The 18176-nt window shown below is 45.4% G+C and overlaps 1 protein-coding gene across 1 annotated transcript; it reads right to left on the bottom strand.

Moving 5' to 3' along the window:
• Positions 1–9727: 9727 nt before the first annotated feature.
• On the bottom strand, positions 9728–11594 carry LOC111079537 (fork head domain transcription factor slp2). Its single transcript, XM_022374756.2, has one exon. It carries the CDS (start codon positions 11324–11326, stop codon positions 9938–9940), a length of 1389 nt encoding a protein of 462 aa, XP_022230448.2. The 5' UTR covers positions 11327–11594; the 3' UTR covers positions 9728–9937.
• Positions 11595–18176: the final 6582 nt, after the last annotated feature.

Below are 18176 nucleotides of genomic sequence, written 5' to 3'. Positions count from 1 at the left end.
TGTTCTATAATATCGTAGCGAATCACAACAGCAACAACAATCATAAAAAAAGGGAGAGAAAAAAATATTAACAACTGCCTCAACGTCAAGGTCTCCTTAACAGTTGGAAAGCCGAACTAATGCCACAACCCCTCGCCTTCGGATCGGATCAGCTTCATCCTCATAGTAGTACTCATCCATGGATTTCGATTCAGATTCAGATTCAGCCTCAGCTTCAGCCCCTTCTCGCTCTCTCTCTTTATGCGTATTTAGGGTGCGAAATTCCAAATATTATTTTATTTATTTGAATTATTTTGAATGCTGCTGGCCCAGCAACTGAAACAAAACACATTCATCCATGGCTACGGAGAGGAAAAAATATTAACCAGAAAGAGTGGGCAAAGAGGTAGAGAGCGAGACAGAGCTAACAAATCAAATGCAACTCAAGCGAAAAACGCAAAGCCAAAAGGTAGAGCATTCAAACGGTGTGGCCAAGCAATTGGAATTGACAGACGAACGAAACAGTGGGACAAAAGCTCCGAAAGGCGTATGTTCTGGGTTCCATAATGTGGGCAAATTTGTAGACTCTTCTAAGGGAAATGTGAGAACTAAAATAGGAGAAATAGAAGAGAGAATTTCAATGATAAATAGTTATTTGATCATCATTTTGTATTGCTATTAAAGGCAGTCGGAATAGAAGGGAATAGTTCACATCACGAATTTAATACATTCTACTGGGCATTTAATTAAATTAGTGGTTGGCCTTCGCTGGATACGGCTACAAATGACAGAAACAACTCGCTTTGACACTGAGAAATGCAGCCAAAGTCTTGTATTAATTTGTCTGATTTAAACACAAATTTGTTAAAGAAACATTGGATAACGGAATACGTGCCACACAGTAACCCAACTGAGGGAAAACCAACTAAATGTTCTTTGGCTTTAGCTAACATTTTTACCATTCATATTATGAGAGTTAAAACTCGATTAACCAACTCCAAGTTGGATCCAAGAGCAGCACCCTTCAAAGTTTTCCCACTTTCTCCACTCCAACGACTCTCAAGCACCTTCAGGCAAACACCTCCGCTCGCAGGCCACTTGAATCTGTCACCCAATCAAAAAAGCAAGACCAACTTCCTCGTCAAGCAAACACCACGCCATACACCACTGTGCTGGCAGGAGAAAATGCTTATGAGCATGATTGTGCGGAACTTATGAGCGGGCAGGGCAGGGCAGGGCAAGGACCCAGGAAGCCAGGAACCCAGGGACCCAGAGCCCAGGACATACGGAAACAATAATCCATAAATGTAAACATCACGTCGACATCGTCGCAGTCATAATCAACAACAACAGCAACGATATTCCCCGGGCGCAGGGAGAGCCCAAGCCCAAGCCCAACAACCAGTTCTTGGATCTGGATCTGGATCTGGGTGGGTTGGAATGGGTTGGGTTAGGGTTTGGGTTAGGGTTGGGGGGTGAAAGCGTTACTGATTTTGTTGTATTATAAACACAAATAAATAAAGGACGACGGCTGTGCAGCAGAATGCGCGTTCGCGAATGAAACAAACGAGGCAGAAACACGAATATATCGTATCGTATCGTATCGTATCGTCCTTCATCCTGCGGCTGCGGCGGCTGCTCGGCAACAATGGCTGCGACGACAGCCCCGGCTAAATGCCATCCATACAACAGGAAATAAAGGGTGCCCACACACACACACACACACACGCACACTGCATCCAGGATGTGCACACACTCACACATAATTAGAAATGGCATTCTCCATTTCATTTAACCCGCGCTTTGCTGCTGCAATTGCTGCGATGCTGATTGTGATTTTTAGGGTGCTGCGAGTAAAAGGGAACCACCACCTTTGGGTCTGGGGTCTGCACCACCATTAGAACCCCGGCATCGGCCTCAACCGCCTGGCCACAGTTGCCATTGTGTTGCCTTGTGTTAAAACGTGCTAAATATGGGAGTGTCCTTGTCATTTATATGTCGCAATGTCGCCCGCTGCCGTTATCCCGTACCGTTCGATCCCCGAGCCATCATCCACCATCGTATCGTCCCATCCCAGGCCGAGAGAGCGCAAGGCGACGCGACCCATCCTTGTCATGAGAATAAATATGGCCATAAATGAAATTAATACATTACGCATTTCATACCTCATTCCGGTGATGCCCCTGCTCCTCCTGCTCCTTGTTCGCGTTCACACATTGTCCTGTCCTCACTGTCGCTGGCTCATGAATATTTAAACGTTATAAGATTTGATTTATGGAGTCCTGATTTTTCGGGAAACAATTTTCAAATCTATCTTATGAAGAAGCGCCGCCTCGCAACAGGCGAGAGAGACAGAGAGAGAATCAAATAAAACAATAAAACATTTTAGGCGTTGCCCAACCGAATGTTAACCATCTTTGATCATGGCCTGGACTTTTCGTTTCCTTTGTGTTTTATTTTGGGCATAAACTGGAACAGTCCCTGGGACTCGATTCAGGCGCGCGCGAAATGCACAAACAAACATGAAAATCCACAAATTTGTGTTGGGGCCGCGCTGCTGCCGTGCTCAGTGGCTCACAAAAAGATTCGGGGACTCAGCCAGGTATCCAATTCCCCCCAAGTGGTTCGCCCCATGGGCAGGCGGCAACAGTGAGAAATCAGAGTGAGCACAGTGGGGCAAAATTTAAATTTGGAATTTAAAAAGGGAGCAATTTGTATTCTGTTTTCTGTGCTATTCATAAAATTATTTTACTGGATGTTTTTTGGGTATCTCCTAACCACTGTGTCGCAGCCGCCCTTTGGGGCACGGTTGAACACAAAAGCCCACAAGCAACCAAGTCGAGCGGAACATTAATTTAGTATCAAATTACGAAAATATTTTGCTAACAACAAATAGTTAACTCTCTCGTTAATTAACACGTCGTTCGCTGGGCAGCAGCCGGCAATCTGTGTTGACAGTTCGCAGACACAGAAAAAGAGACAGAGAGAGAGAGAGACAGAGAGTGGGAGAGAGAGATCACTCTGTACTTGGCGCTCTCTTTCTCTAATTCTCTGCCTATGCTGAGAGCGAGGGAGAGAAGCTCCAAATTTGTTTTGCGCGGCCAACAAACAGTTGAATGTCTTTAAACTATTTAATTAAATCAATAGGGTCAAGTGGTAAATATTTTGACCCGCGTCTGATTAGTGAAGAAAGCCCACAGCGTCGCGTCGACAACCGGAGGGCAGACAAAAGATCAGATCAGATCGGACCACAGGGCAGACCGCACTGGACCAGTGGACCCGCATGCTCCAATCTACAAGGTTTCCATTCTACTCGCACTGAGAGCTGAGAGATGAGAGATGCTGAGACGGTACTCAGATGATCTTCATGTTGCAGTCGGGCCGGGCTGGCTGCTGTCGGCTGCCGTGCCACAAATTCATTCGCTTAATTGAATGAATGGCGTTTTAAACGGGAAATTAAGTGCATGACTTGGAACGGACTTGAGATGACTCGAAACCTCCACATCTCCCTCCCTCTCTCCCTCCCTCTCTCTCTCTCTGTCTTTTGCTTTTTCTGGGTTTTCTGGCTGCCCAGGAGTTCGAGTCGGGTTCGGGTTCGAGTTCAATTGTCAATTAAACGGAAGCAGCATTTTCTCAACTTTGACTCCGCTGGTGGCTTGGCATTTTCTTGGGAAGCTTTCGATGATCCACGTTTCGATCCCGCTGATGTGAGCCACTTGTGTGGCACATTTGCCCAACAGCTAACAAGGCCCTTGACAAGGTCGACCGCGGAGCAGAAGCAGAAGCAGCAGCAGGACAAGGCAGGGCAGGGCAGCAGTCACCCCCAATACGTGAGCGACGTTCAGCTGCCATGACCAAAAAAAAAAAAGGCTCAAGGAAGTGTTGCACAAGCCATTGAGACCAGAGAGTACTCAGTGAATATTCAGGGACGTATGAGACATGAATGCCATGCACCATAATTATACCTCGGATGTAAAATAATGTCATGAGATGTACAGCAGCCCACCTATCCTGCAACCAATGTATCTAAAATATTTAATAATATATTTGTGCATCTCAGATTATATCAGAACTTTATGCTTAGAAGTCTTCGATAAAAAATAGATTTATCCACACATTTGCTGCCTTTAAACTGCTCGGAAACTGAATGTATCCCCGCTGCAGCACATCCCCCAATGAGTACCAAAGAGTAGAGTCAACAAGGCAACGGCGTTCGACCTGGCTGCAAAGGCGGCTCTGCGACTGGGAGGAGTGCGGCTGTGACCGGCGTCTGTGGCAGTGGCAGTGGCAGACACTTAACTTCAATTGAAATCAGTCAATTGGAATCAATGAGTCCATTTCGTCTGTTTCCCAACAACCTAAAATGCAAGGAAACGTATTGAAACAAACGTTTTTGTTTCACACAAAACACACAATGGCAGAGGGAGATATACGAAGAGCAGGGAGTACAGCAGCAGCAGCAGCAGCAGCAGCAGCAGGAGGAGGAGGAGGAGGAGGAGGAGTAAGCCAGGATCGAGTTCATGCGCCTTTTTAAGTGCTCAAGTGTTTGGGCTGCCCGAAAATGTAGTAGCTGAAAGCTTTCCCAGGAAATTACGTACAGGATATACGCGCACATGGGATGTACTTATGCAGCTGCAAGTGAACACCAGCAGCAACAAACAATGAAAGTCATCTTCCCGTACCCCGTACCCCGTACCCCGTACCCCAAGCCTCAACCGCAATGCAATCTCCTCGTCCAGCGAGTCGATTGTTTTGCCTAAGCAAAATGTTTGCGCTTCGGATTACCTTGGACTTTTTGTTTTGTTTTGTTTTATATATTTGGCAAAGTCCAGTTCCACGGCCAAGACAGCTGCCTGGGGCACAAAAACAATGTGCATTTAATGTAATGCGAATCTCTTTGAGGTGTACTTTTACCACTGATCCCTTGGCCTTTCCCTTGCCACACAGATGTCCTAGATAAATCGTTGCAAAACATGGGGCAACATTGTGCCAAAGGATACATGCAGTTGCCATTTTTGGCATAATCCTTAAGCAGTGCATGGCAGGGCAGTGTAGGAGTGAGTCAGCTCATTGAATTCCCTGAGAGTAAACGATATCTGGCAGAGCCGACCTTATTGCCGTTGCAGAAAGTAGATTATGGTGCAAACATTGTTGTCTAATGTGGCAGATCTTCAATGGAAAGTAGATCATCAGATCATCATCCAGTAGCGTATTGTGTTCAGTTCCAACAAAGCGGTTGAGTGGAGTGCAAATCGAAAATATTGAAGAAAAGGATATTGGTAGCAAAAATGAGATTTTGGAGGGAAATTTCAGTAGATATTTTAGATTTTGTGGTAAATGTAGGAGAGATAAGCGTGAATATATTTTACTTAATAATTATAATTATAATTATAATTAGTCTGCGAATTTTGTAAACTAATTTGGAAACCAGCCTAAGGGGCTTTTATTAGAATTCCTAACTCCAAAACTTCTATTAAATTTAGTTCCTTGAATTATATATATGTATGTACATATACATACATATATTGTTTCCAAGATTCTTTCATTTTGGTTTTATCAGAATTTATGACGTGTTTAATTGCTTGTAAGTAGATATGACTTACATTTATTAACAGTGCCCCTAAATTATACTTTAACAGTGCAATAATTTCCGATTAAAGCGCTATTTATATATATGTACATATGCCCAGACTGAAGACATTTCAAGGCCTTTCATGGGAGGCAAATTGTAATTGTTGTATGCCTGCCCAAACCTCCTACACTGCAAGCCAACGAGCCCCCAATGAATTTCCATATTTAGCACCCAAACACGACTTAGGCCAGACGACAGGGTTTAAACCATCAAGTCACGCCCTCAACAGGGGCCACACCCACCAAAAGCACGTCATCGTCGTCGGACTTATGGGGCGGCATGACTGAAATAAAACAGCAACAGAAGCAGAAGCAGAGAAATTCCAACAAGAAACCACATAAAAAGCGGCCCGTCCCGCGACTCACTCCGTCATGAATTACAATGCCTAAAATCGCTCATTAGGAACTAAAATTTGTAAACTTAAGGCGATAAAGGTCAGGAGGAGGAGGAGGAGGAGGAGGAATGGCGTCCGCCACCAATGGGCGAACAGAGAGACAGTCGCGCGAGTCGACATGGTGGAATGGAACAATGGTGGTAAAAATACGAGTACGAGTACGAAAGAAAGAAAGAAAGAGCGTGTGGAAATAATTTGGTTACAATTAAATAACAAAAGAATTTGTTTGGCAACTCTTGTGCGCTTTTTGGCCAACAAACGAATAATGGAGCAGGGCTACCACCTGCCACCTGTACTCCTGGCCCCCCCGCCTGGCGGTATTACAAAGCTACGTACTCCCCATCCATCCATCCATCCATACAGCAGGCCACATCCCCATTTCCAATCCCATTGTTCAATTGTTCAGGTGAGTATGTAGCTACAGCTGCCGCCTCGCTCCAGATTAAGCTGCGACTATAATTAACAGCGGAACGGAACAGAAAGAGTGTTAAAATGGGCGGAGAGGGGGGGAGTTATATGGAGGTATATGGACACACCGACTATTTACCATAACAATGGGCTGCGGCAGGGAAAACACCTTTAGCTGGCGGCACAACACTGCATGAAAATGAAAATGAAAAGAAAAAGAAAAACTTGTGACGTTCGCCTGACCATTCGGATCAGGTGTTAATGTCTGTGTTTATGGCCTAAGTGACTCGCGGGCTGCGAGTCTTATGTGATGTGTGTGCAATTATCGTCATTAGTAGTCTCCCCCCCCACCCCCCAGCCCACAGCCCACAGCCAACAGCCCATTCCATCCCCTGTGCTGAGCATTGTTCCATCTGTCGGTGCCGCTTTAGTTGCGGCTTGTTGTGTATCGATGTTGCATGCTATAATTTTGAATTCAGAAATGAATAAAATGATTTCTTCATGCCAGTCACAGTCAGTCATGTGCGTTGCACACACAACACACAACACACATCATAATCATAATCAACATCTTCGTCATCCACTACTACTACTACTATGCGGATGATCATCGGCCCTGCCCCGGTCTCGCCTCATCCAATTATTACAGTTTAGCCATGCCACAAGTCAAACAAAAGATCTCACTGCCGTCAGAGAGCCCGTCAGAGAGCCCGTCAGATGGCAGTGCAACTGCTCTCGGATGCTCGTTCGTATTCCCTGGTTATTCTTTAAAGGGCTGCCCGAAATTATACATTTCGAGTGTTTTTGCCACTGCCCCGAGGATGCAAGGTGTTAGTGTGTGGGTTGTCTTTGAAATTGGGAAGGCTGGGGATGGTACGATTCGAATATTTCCACGGGATACATTCTAAATTATTCCGTTGGATGCCATTTAAACACTTTAGAACATTAACTACGACTGGTCTAACCCGCTAATCAGCATTCACTCACTTCCCGAGCTGAGTATTACAAAAGCCACAACACAACAAACTGGCGCCACATTCAATCTAAATCCGAGCTAAGGAAAAAGCCACAGACCGACAAAGTAGCTCTGAAAGTTTCTTGAACTTGTGAACCGACCACTCATACGCGTGTATACCCGATGTTACGATATTAATTGAGTGAACTGCTTGCGACATGAGGCAATAGTACGCCCGTACTCGCATATATGTAGGATAATTCACTTGAAATGTTTACACAGACAATAATCCGTCGCGCAAGGCGAATAAATTGAAAGATATATATGTACATACGTATGAGGGGATGAGTGTATGGGTATGTGGAAATCGTCTGGAGACACATGAGAGAGATTTACGTGGAAAAGAGACAAACAAATAAATTTAGTTTGATTGAATAATGGTCGCATAATTGGCAACTTGAATGGAATTGAGTAGCAGGCAAAACCCAATTGAAAACCGTAACAATAAATGCACTCAAGAGTAGACAAACCAAAAAATAAGGAAAAACGAAGTGAAATATGCCCGTACAGCCTACGGGTACTCGTATTCGTATTCGTATTAACTAAGTGAATTGGATAATCTCATTCTCATTCTTGAAGCGCAGACTGTTGACTCAACAGGAGAATTCACTTGGCGTCGCGTCGTCGCTCTTGCCTTTACTTGTCTTGTCTAAGATTTCTTTCAATTGAAATGTGCAACTGAGAAATGTCAGGCGGCAATTGTCAACTAGATGGATGCGATTGGATATCACGCAAACGCCGTGTTAGACGACGACACTCAATCGCATAAAGGTGCGGGCAGGGGCCCCAGCGTCACAGCGCGATTGCAGTTTATTAACCTCGCAGGCGAATGAATCATCATCTATGAATTATCATCTGTGAGTGGAGCAAGTGAATCGAGCTGGAAGATTGAGCAGCATTCAAGGTGTGCTAGACACAAGGTGGAGTTGGAGTGCATTTGAGTGGAGTGTTGCTGCAGCCAAGAAGTGTGTCAATTAGATGAATGAGTGAGTGTTGGGTTCGTTCTCCAATTCCAGTTTGTCTGTTAACTTAGAGAGCGCCCATTGGGAGCTACTTCAATTTGGCTTCTCTCTCTGTATTTAAACGGAGAAAATGTTCCTTAAATGCCAGCTAAAAGTCCTCTAGCCAGGCGCCACTTTGCACTCAGCTAGTCAGTAAAACAATTTCACAGCCTCAGCCATAACCTCTGCCATGCTCCATGCTCCCCCTCTTTGTGCTTGAGGCCTGTGTGTGTCGTGTGTGTCGTGTGTGGGACATGCGCTAAAATTTCATTTGATTTGACACTTGGCAGTGGCTTTTAGCGCTACTTTTACAGCATAACCACACGAGTATCTCTCTGTGTGTGTGTGTGTGTGTGTGTGTGTGTCTGGTTGTGTGTGGTTTCCCACTTATTAAGGACTTCCTGTTTGTCCGATTGTCGACAACTTTGTCGCGACAACAGATTCATTTAGCGGCCACTGCAGTTCAATTTAACACCCGCCGGACACAAATATTTCTCAACCTTCCCATACCCCCTACCGACTGGATTTGTCACTCTGTGTGTGTGTGCTTGTGTTTTTTTTTTGCAATTTTTATTTCAATAGAATTTAATCTTTAATTGTTTTCGATTTTTGTTTTTGTTCGTTCAGTGTCTTAATATACAATAATACATACATACATAAATATAAATATAAACGTAAATTAAATAGTGCTTAGTTCTTTGCCTGCAGCGCTTAAGTATCGTTAATAGTTAATCGTAAGTGTTATATCGTAGATATGTGACAACAGTTTTACGAGTACCAACTCTGCGAAACACTCTCTTGGGTTATCCATTGCAGAGGAATTTATCTCAAGCAGGGACTATTAGAGACAATTTCTAAATAAATGATATAGATTTCTGAATCTGTGATTATTCGTCTATGGGGTGCAGTTCGCCCTTGGAAAATGTTCTTGAAGTATTTAAAGGTTTTTTTATATTAGGCTTATATCATTTTCTGAATAGCTACTAACTATAAAGTTTAATAGTAACAGAACAAAGTTAAAATCTCTTTTTCAAGGAAATATATATAAAAGAAATCATTCAAAGATAAACCCTACTGAAGAATGATCTTTCTGAGATGTTTCATCGAAATATTCGTGAAAAATTTTGCTCGTAGTTTTCTCTGTTTTTATAATGAACTTTTTACCATCTTCTTCCATGAATCACAAAGTTTATTCCTTTTGAACGAAAAACCTCTACAGAAATCGAATAACACCTTCTCCGCTCTTCTCCTCTCCTCTTCTCCTCTTCAACCCATATCATTCGCACATCCCTGCACATCTTCAACTCTGCAACGGTTATGCCATATTCGATTCAACCGAATTCCTACTGTACCCATCCTGGTTTCTCTATATACAAGCGTCTAGCGCCTCAGTCGCGGCTATTTCTATGTACAATCAATACTTAAGCTATACCAACTCAAGACTCCATCCATCTGCCGAGAGAAGGTGATATGGTGAGCCGCCCACCTACCGCAACCCGCTCGCTCCTTCAGCTATTGCGCGAGACAACGGTGACCGGATTGATCAGCGGCTGTGGTGAGGGACCTGGTGAGTCGCCGCCGCCTCCTCCTCCGCCGCCGCTGCCATGGAGGTGGCTGGGCGACGAGGGCGGCTGCCCCAGATGTGTCATATGTGGCTGCGGTGCCGTCGCCGCCGCCGCCGCTGAGAGCTGTCTTTGATGTGCCGCCAGAGCGGCGGCTGCCGCATGTTGATGCAACAGCTGTTGGTACTGGAGGCGCTGATAGAGCTCGTTGCCTGTCGGCGGCACCCCGAAAGGAGGCGGTGGCAATCCCTGGCCCGGGCCAGGTCCTGGCGGAGGCGGCGGCATGCCGGGCAGTCCGCCGGGTCCGCTCTTTGGCGCAAAGGGATTGTAGCGCTGGTACATGCTGGCCAGCAGACTGGGCGCCGATGGGGGATACGTGAGGAACTGTCCGAATTGGGGATAGGCCGCCAGACTTGGGAACATGGGTCCAATCAGCGATCGCTTGAAGGCGGCCAGGCGGGAGCGGGACGCGGCTGTGGTGCGCCTCCGCAGCTTCCCAGTGGATCCGCCAATGAAGACATCCTCCGCCGACGGATCGAGCATCCAGTAGTTGCCCTTGCCGGGATCATCGTAGTGCCGGGGCACCTTCACGAAGCACTTGTTGAGGCTGAGATTGTGGCGGATGGAGTTCTGCCAGCCCTGCTTGTTGTCCCGGTAGTAGGGATGGTTGGTCATGATGTACTCGTAGATCCCGTTGAGGGTCAGCCGCTTCTCCTGGCTCTGGCGAATGGCCATCATGATGAGGGCATTGTAGCTGTAGGGGGGCTTCTCGTTGCCCTTCTTATCTTTCACGGGTTTGCCATCGCTGGACTTGGTCTCCGCATCCCCGTCGGTGGTTTCACCGTCACCATCGCCATCGGCATCGGCATCACAGTCCACATCTTCGTCGACGTCGTCGCAGTCGTCCACCTCATCCACATCGCTCTCGTTGTTGGTGACAGCCGGGGCCGGGGACATCGACGTGACATCCAGATCCGACTCCACATCGCTCTCCGGATCGTGCTCGTCGTTGCCCCAATGCGTGGCCACGGGATTATTGTTATTGTGGTTGGGCAGAAACTTCGACTGATGGAGGCTCTCCTCGGTCTTGTCCTCCTCATCGTCGTCGTGATGCTCCAGGGTCTCGGGCAGTATGGCATTGATCGAAAAGCTGGACTTGAGATGCGGCGTTCTGGCCATTTTCATCAGATTCGTGAGATTAATACCGACGGGATGCGGATGCGGATGCGAGTGATGCAGCGGATGCGAGAGCGGATGGTGATGCGCAAGCGTGGGCGTATGGTGGTGATGATTGTGGGCGCTGATCTCGGGGAGACCATCAACGATCTTCACCATTTTTGCACAGCTGCCTGCTGCTGCCGCTACCAGTTTTACCCAACAACTACAATGAACAACAGCAATGTCATTATATGTTCCAGATTCTTATGCTCAAAATCAAAATCAAATTCAAATTGGCTCTGGTTCTGCTCTGCGCCTCGTTAAGTCTGAGACTGAGATTTCGTTACGTTCAGTTTTGCCGACGCGAGACGACTTTCTGGGTTCGTCGTCGTATGAGATCTCTCACGTCCGTTGCTCGGTCGGGTTTAGTGTAGACTAAAAACAAGAATTCCCAATATTCCATTCCACTGCTGCGGGCGGGTCGGGTGACTGTGCCTGTGCCTGTGCTTGTGCTGTGTGTTTTCTTTACCGCTTTCTGGTCGGGGGATGTTCGCAGTCGACCAATCGCCGCTGTGGAACGGCCCAAACAGAGAGAACCTCTTTATAGAGAGAGAGAGAGAGACATGACACATGTACGAGTACGTGTACGAGTGTGTGTACGAGCGTGTGTACGAGCGTGTGTTCGGGTATTGTGGGTTGCATTTTGATACGCTATAATAATACTTCTCTCCCTCTCTTTTTGCTCTTTTAAATTGGCAGCTGCTGCTCTCGGGTATTAGTCTGCCCTCTCTGGTTGTTGCTGTGCCTGTCTCTCGTTGTCGTTGTTGCTGTCGTTGTTGGTGTTAATGTATTTCTTGTTTTTACACACAGTTTCCATTATTAATTGTATCCCAGATTTTTGTTTGCCCGCTTGCCCCCGTTAATTTTTCGCCAGTTTGGATCGTATTGTATGCATGGCGGACCGATGAAAGGGGGTTGCCATCGGAGTTAAATATGGTCACAGATTTGCGACATTCGGGTGTGGGTAGGGCTAAAGACTGATGTTCATTAGTTGGCATTATAGAAGAGATCTTGTCGAGGGAACTATAATCTTTTGAAATTATTATACAACGTTGAGTTTTAACTGGAAAACATTTTGATGATGGATTTGATTTCAAAATTTGTATGCAATTTCTAATGAACCAACATGTGTGTTTATTTTAGGTTATTTTATATTTTTATTTGTTTACTTACTACTCGTATTCGTCTTTGTACTTGGAGCACTGCTTATGGTGGAATTTTGGTGAAATTAAATCTAACAATTGCTTATAACTATTAGAACTCTACAAAATGACGAAATTGCTAAAATGATTTCCTCGAATTGTTGTCGATTTATTTACTAAGTAATATAATTATCAAAAATTGCAGTCTTACTTGGAAAATTGCTTTTATTATTTAATTATCATAAGAAATGTGTGTTCCCTCTGAAAAACGAAAACAATTCCAAGTAATTTAATATTTTTCTTCAAATATAACTCTACATTTCCTTGGTAGAATGAAGTAAATCAAATATGAGCCAACGTTTAAATGTAATTTGTTGCAATCAATTGAAGGCGGGGAATTTTCCAGAACAGAACTGCAAAATGAAAAGCAGCTGCTGCCATTCGCATGAGCCACACACACATGCCACATCCATCGGTGCGGTGCGGTGCGGTGCGGCAAAGAACCCATCCACAAGAGCCACTCCCCAGCCCAGCCGAATCCAAACGAAACGAAACGAACCGAACCGAACCAAAGCGAACCGAACTCAAAATCGAAATCATTTCTGTAATCATAATAATTGTTTTCACAAATTGGGGGCGTGCACTCGTCCGCAGTTGTTGTGCCAGCCAGCCCGATTGGAGTCCGCACCCCCTCCCCATCACACTCTGGTTCCACAGGCAGCGCAATATATCTCTATAAACTATAAAGGGGGAAGAAGGAAGGAGGAGGACGGAAAACTTGTTTTACCTGAATCATGAAAAAAGTGCAGCCGAAACGAAAGACGAAGCCAAAGACGAAGACGCCATGTTTGTATACCGCGTATCGATGGCCTAACGGAATGTGGTTGGAATTTGTCTGTGTGTGTGTGTGTGTGTGTGTGTGTGTGTGTGTGTGGTCGGTCTCCACTCGTGTTTTTGCTGGTGTATAAGTGATGCGGCCACAACTTATTGGACGCCCCACCAGTGGAGACATGCGCTCTCAGAGCACGCTCTCTTGGAGAGCCCCCAATGAAGCCCCATCCCAAGCGTATTGGAAGGGGGGATTCCACATATCTACGGGGGGGCTGTTCAAAACAAAATGGCGCCTCACCTCAAAGGCATTTTAATTATTGCCCCTCGACCAATTTCAATTGATTTTTTTGCCCCATTGTTTGGCCTGTCTTTCAATTAAATTATTTATCATTGTTATTTTTCCCTGTTTTTCCCTGTTTTGTAATTGTTTTGGTTGCTTTGAATATAACTTTGATGGCGTTTTCCCTTTGTGAAAAACTATTCAAACTAAACGAATGGTCAGCTATACACAATTCTAGGGGATATAATAATTATGGGTTTGTTATAAAATTGTCGGTTTTATTCCTTATGCATTATAGAGATGTTAGAAAAAAGAGGATGTCATATGGGACATTTGACATGTCTTTAGTATAATTGTGGCATTATTTAATATTTATATTGTAAGAGAGGGGAATATTGTGTCGGTTTTTAAGTGATACTCAAAATGGTCTATTAATAATTTATATGGGAACATCGATTGTCAATGTTCCAAAGTGTATAATTGATGAATATTTATGGTAATTATTGGTTAATTAAGTAAGTAAATTAGGACCTTTATTTTACATATATTACTCTTATTTAATTCCTGAAACATGCATCTTAAGCGGGACATATGCACTCCTATCTATGTGAAATTACACTAACTCTTACTCTTACTTTTAATATTTTACCACAAATCAAATAACAAACAAACTGTACGACAATCTCTATTGCTTAGAGCTTCCCGACAATCCGGAAACTACAGACTGGACCTGGACCGTAATTACCCCGTACAAACAAAATTCCCACAAAAACCTCGTCCACTCGTACGTGAAAAACGAAAAAAAAAAAAAAACCAACTTGTCATTGATTAAAACGCTGAAAAGGCGACAGATTTGCGAAGGCTACCGTATCGGTAGAACATCAAATAAATGTATGTGAGCGAGTGAGTTGAGTGTCTGATCCGCCAGGGGATTTGGATGCGATGCGGATTGACAAGAGTGTCCCAGAGTCGGAGAGTCGGGGGCGAGAGTACTTTACTAATCAGCCAGATTTATAGCAGGCATTTAGTTTTGTTCGGGCCAAAACTTTTGATATTTGCACGCACACTGCATTCCAGTCCATTCCATTTCAGTGCCAGCAATGGGAGAAATTTGCTGAAATAAATCCGCGGACAGGATAACCCTTTGCGGGCTGGAGTTCTCAACCCGTTCGGCCGTAAAGTTGGTACGCCCCGTGGAACGCCCGAGCCATGTCCTTCCGGGTACGAGTATGCCTGTATTTTGATAGACTCAATGGCAGTTTAACCGCAGGATTAGCTTGTTTGTCCAACGGATCAGGGCGATGCATGCAAACAAGGTCCCAGAACCAGAAGCAGAACCAGGACCAGAGCCAGGATCTCTGCAGACAGATCTGCAGATTCCGCTACCTAAGTGGATGTGTGGGTGGATGGAGAGGTAGCTGAACGGGTTAAGGATCGCTACATCCACCGCCGTTCGCTTCCGTTGTTTATATTGTCTGTTTACATGGCCACACAGTCAGCGATCCTCAGATCCCTCGAGCAGTGGCAGTGGCCAGTACCTACCCACACACCCACACACGGCTACCGTTTCGAAAGAGTTAAGCAAAGGATTAGATCGATGTATGGATTTAGCGTCCTGAAGGGGACTTAGCTTAGCGCGTATTAATCTCATTTCGTGGACCTCAAGCTGTGTGCTCGGACACGACCTCATCTTTGCCCTTGTCCATGTCTTGGCGTTGCTTTTCCTTCTAATCGCCGTCGCTTAGCCATGCAAATATTTTCAATTTCGGATTTGTCTCGATTAAAAGGGAAAAAGGGTTAAACCTCTCGCTGCTCAAGCACTCGGCTTCTGGCCCCTGGCCTCTGGTGACATCTGATTCTGTTTTAAGCGTGTTAACCAGTTAACAAAATATGTATTTGTTTTCCAACCGAGTCTACGAGTTTTCCATTCCTCCATTCGCTGTGGCGCACTTTCAAGGGGGGCGCTGGTTCTTCCCGCTGGGGTGGGGTTGGGTTGGGTTGTTGGGTATTTCTCTCTCATAAATTGGCCCAATTTCGTTGAAATCACGTTCACGGACTGTTTCAGGACTCGGACACACTTGTTTCCGTTGCTGCTGTTGTTGCTATTATCGTGTGTTTCGTTTTGCAAATAAACAGCCAAATGAGTGTCCTAGAGGTCGCCTTGAGTACAGCAAAAGGGTGCGCAGTGGATGCCATGAGGGACCAGGCTGTGAGAGCATATGGTTAGCGGGGAAAACAGCAGGGTGATGAGCCGGAAACAAGGATTTAGAAAAAAGGAAACTTTCAGTCTGGTTGGTTGATAAGTGCGCTATATCAGACGAAACGGATTTGGATTGGTAATGGAAGAACATTATCGGATGTCGGATGAAGATCAGCCAGAGATAGGAGTGTGGCCAGATGGTGGAAAATAATTAAATGCAATATAAATATTGAAAGCTCTCTGAGTGTAAACAATGCCGAGAGGTTTTGCAGAGGTTTTTATAGCTCGGATAATTTTGATCAAAGTATTTAAAAATCTCATTAAATTCTGAGAAACACAAATGCAAATTAATATGGAAATTGTGTTGGGTTTCTCTTACTGGATCACGGTCACGTAGCGCATCAAGACAGTCACCAAGATATATCCCCTAAAAAATCTACACACTACCCACTCCCACCCTTCTGGTGGCAGTGGCCGTCGCCCATCCCCTTCCCCTTCGCTTCGGAGTAACACTTGATAATTGTTGACAATGTGTTATAAACTGATTTACACGCATTTAACGCAAACGAAAACGAAAAGAGAAACATTGCCAAAACTCACGCAGCGCCAACAGCAACACCAAAAAAAAAACCAACACGAGCAACACGAGCAACATTAACAACCCACAAAACGTTGACAAAGTCGAATCGAGTCGAGTCGAGGCGACACTCGTCAGCGACATCGTTAAGGGCAACAGCAGCAGCAGCAGTGGCAGCAGTGGCAGTGGCAGATTCAGCAACGGAAGAGGGGAGAAACAGCAGCAGCAGCAGCAGCAGCAACCGCTTAGATGTCATCGTTAGCGCTGGCGGAACGGGAGCAGGGAGCGGGGAGCGGGTTGCGGGAGTGGGAGCGGTCGCGTGTGCCACGCGAGGGTGGCACACAACTTCAAGGGGACAACCGGACCCCGAGCTCAACTGTAATGTGGTGCACGTTGTGGCATGGTGTGGCATGGTGTGGCATGGTGTGGCATGGTGTGGTGTGGTGTGTGCTGTGGCATGGTGTGATGTGCTGCTCTCTGATGTGTGTTAATGAACTGCGTAACAATTAACAGCCGCAACAACAACCATCAACAAAAGCCACAAGCTGAAAAGCTGGAAGAAAGCCTTGCTATGGGAATACCCTTCCGATCGATCATTACTATATGATATGGTACCCTGATCATTAGTAAATTTCACAGAATTAAAGGAATACTCGTATTTCCAAACTGATTGTTTTGGAATTCCTCTCAGAAGAAAAAAGGATGCAGCCAAGTTTTAATTAAAAGAAACTACTGAAAAGTCCAGGACAGACGTGGTTATGGCTTGAGAATATACTTAAGTGATTTTTATATACGGCAAACATCTCATCTCAACTATGTTACCCAATGGAAGGGTATTAAAAGTCACTGGCCAGTGGCCACGCGCATATATCACAACCTCGAACCCATAAACATGCTCCACAACTGCGGGTTGGGTTCGTTCCTTTGCCGATTTATTGCTGCACACAGAAGATCGCTGAGAGATCGGTACGATTATGCTGGTGCTTCCTCAACTTCCTCTCGATATTCCAGTGCACTGGTCAGTGCTCGAGTTCCAAAGAACACGAGTTCTGCTTCTGCTGCTGCTGCTGCTTCTGCTCTGATCTAAATCAATTTAATTGGGGTCCGAGTGCTGGCCCTTGGCCCGGCTTAATTTGTTGATTTGTGCTCGCTCTGCTGCTGCTGCTGCTGCGGTTGCTGTTGCCGGTTGAAACCATTAGCAGTGTCTATCAGTGTGAAATCTGAAGCAAAAAGAGTGTTGCTGCTGGTAGATCTGGAAGGAAGCTAGGGTTAGGGAGCAATCCAAAGGGCGAAAGATAGAAGACAAAGGGAACTGCAGTTTGAACGCAGGAATATATGGGTTATTTGTACTTTCTATACTTCAAACTAACTTCAATCTTTGGTGCATAAAGGACGAAGAACCTGCCTCAAAAGCTACCATCAATCGTGGGTCATTTCCGGCTCAAACTTCTGCAAGCCCCCCAAGTGGACGTCTTGCACTTTAAACCCCGTAGCAAATACTCGTAATTGCCCCCCACTCAAAGTGCAAAATTGAAAAGTTCAGATGCCAACTGATCATGCAAGCTGTCTTGCTCGGCATCTCAGCCTCATCCCAGCCACATCCCCATCCACATTCAGATCTCAATCCCAACCCCGGAATGAACTCACTTCCGTTCTGTGCCATTCCCCCCTATAAGGGGAACGACGAGGGGCCAGCGGGTCCAGTCAGCCCTCAAGTGCAATTCGTAATTACTCATTCATAATTTCTGTTTAATTGTGAGTGTGCCGCATGACCGTATGAGTATTTCTCAGTTCTCTTTCCTCAATTGGGAGCACTACGCATCGTACTAGGTTCATTCATACATTTATTTACGAGTATTTATTATTTGTATTTTTATTTTTATTGGAATTGGTGTGCCGTGGGGTGTGCAGCGGGCAGAGGGAAGGCAAGATCTCGG

This window comes from Drosophila obscura, unplaced genomic scaffold (assembly GCF_018151105.1).
Source record: "Drosophila obscura isolate BZ-5 IFL unplaced genomic scaffold, ASM1815110v1 contig_36, whole genome shotgun sequence".
Taxonomy (NCBI): Eukaryota; Metazoa; Arthropoda; class Insecta; order Diptera; family Drosophilidae; genus Drosophila; species Drosophila obscura.
The sequence above is the reverse complement of the archived record's forward strand: the minus strand, read 5'-3'. Positions and strand labels throughout refer to the sequence as shown.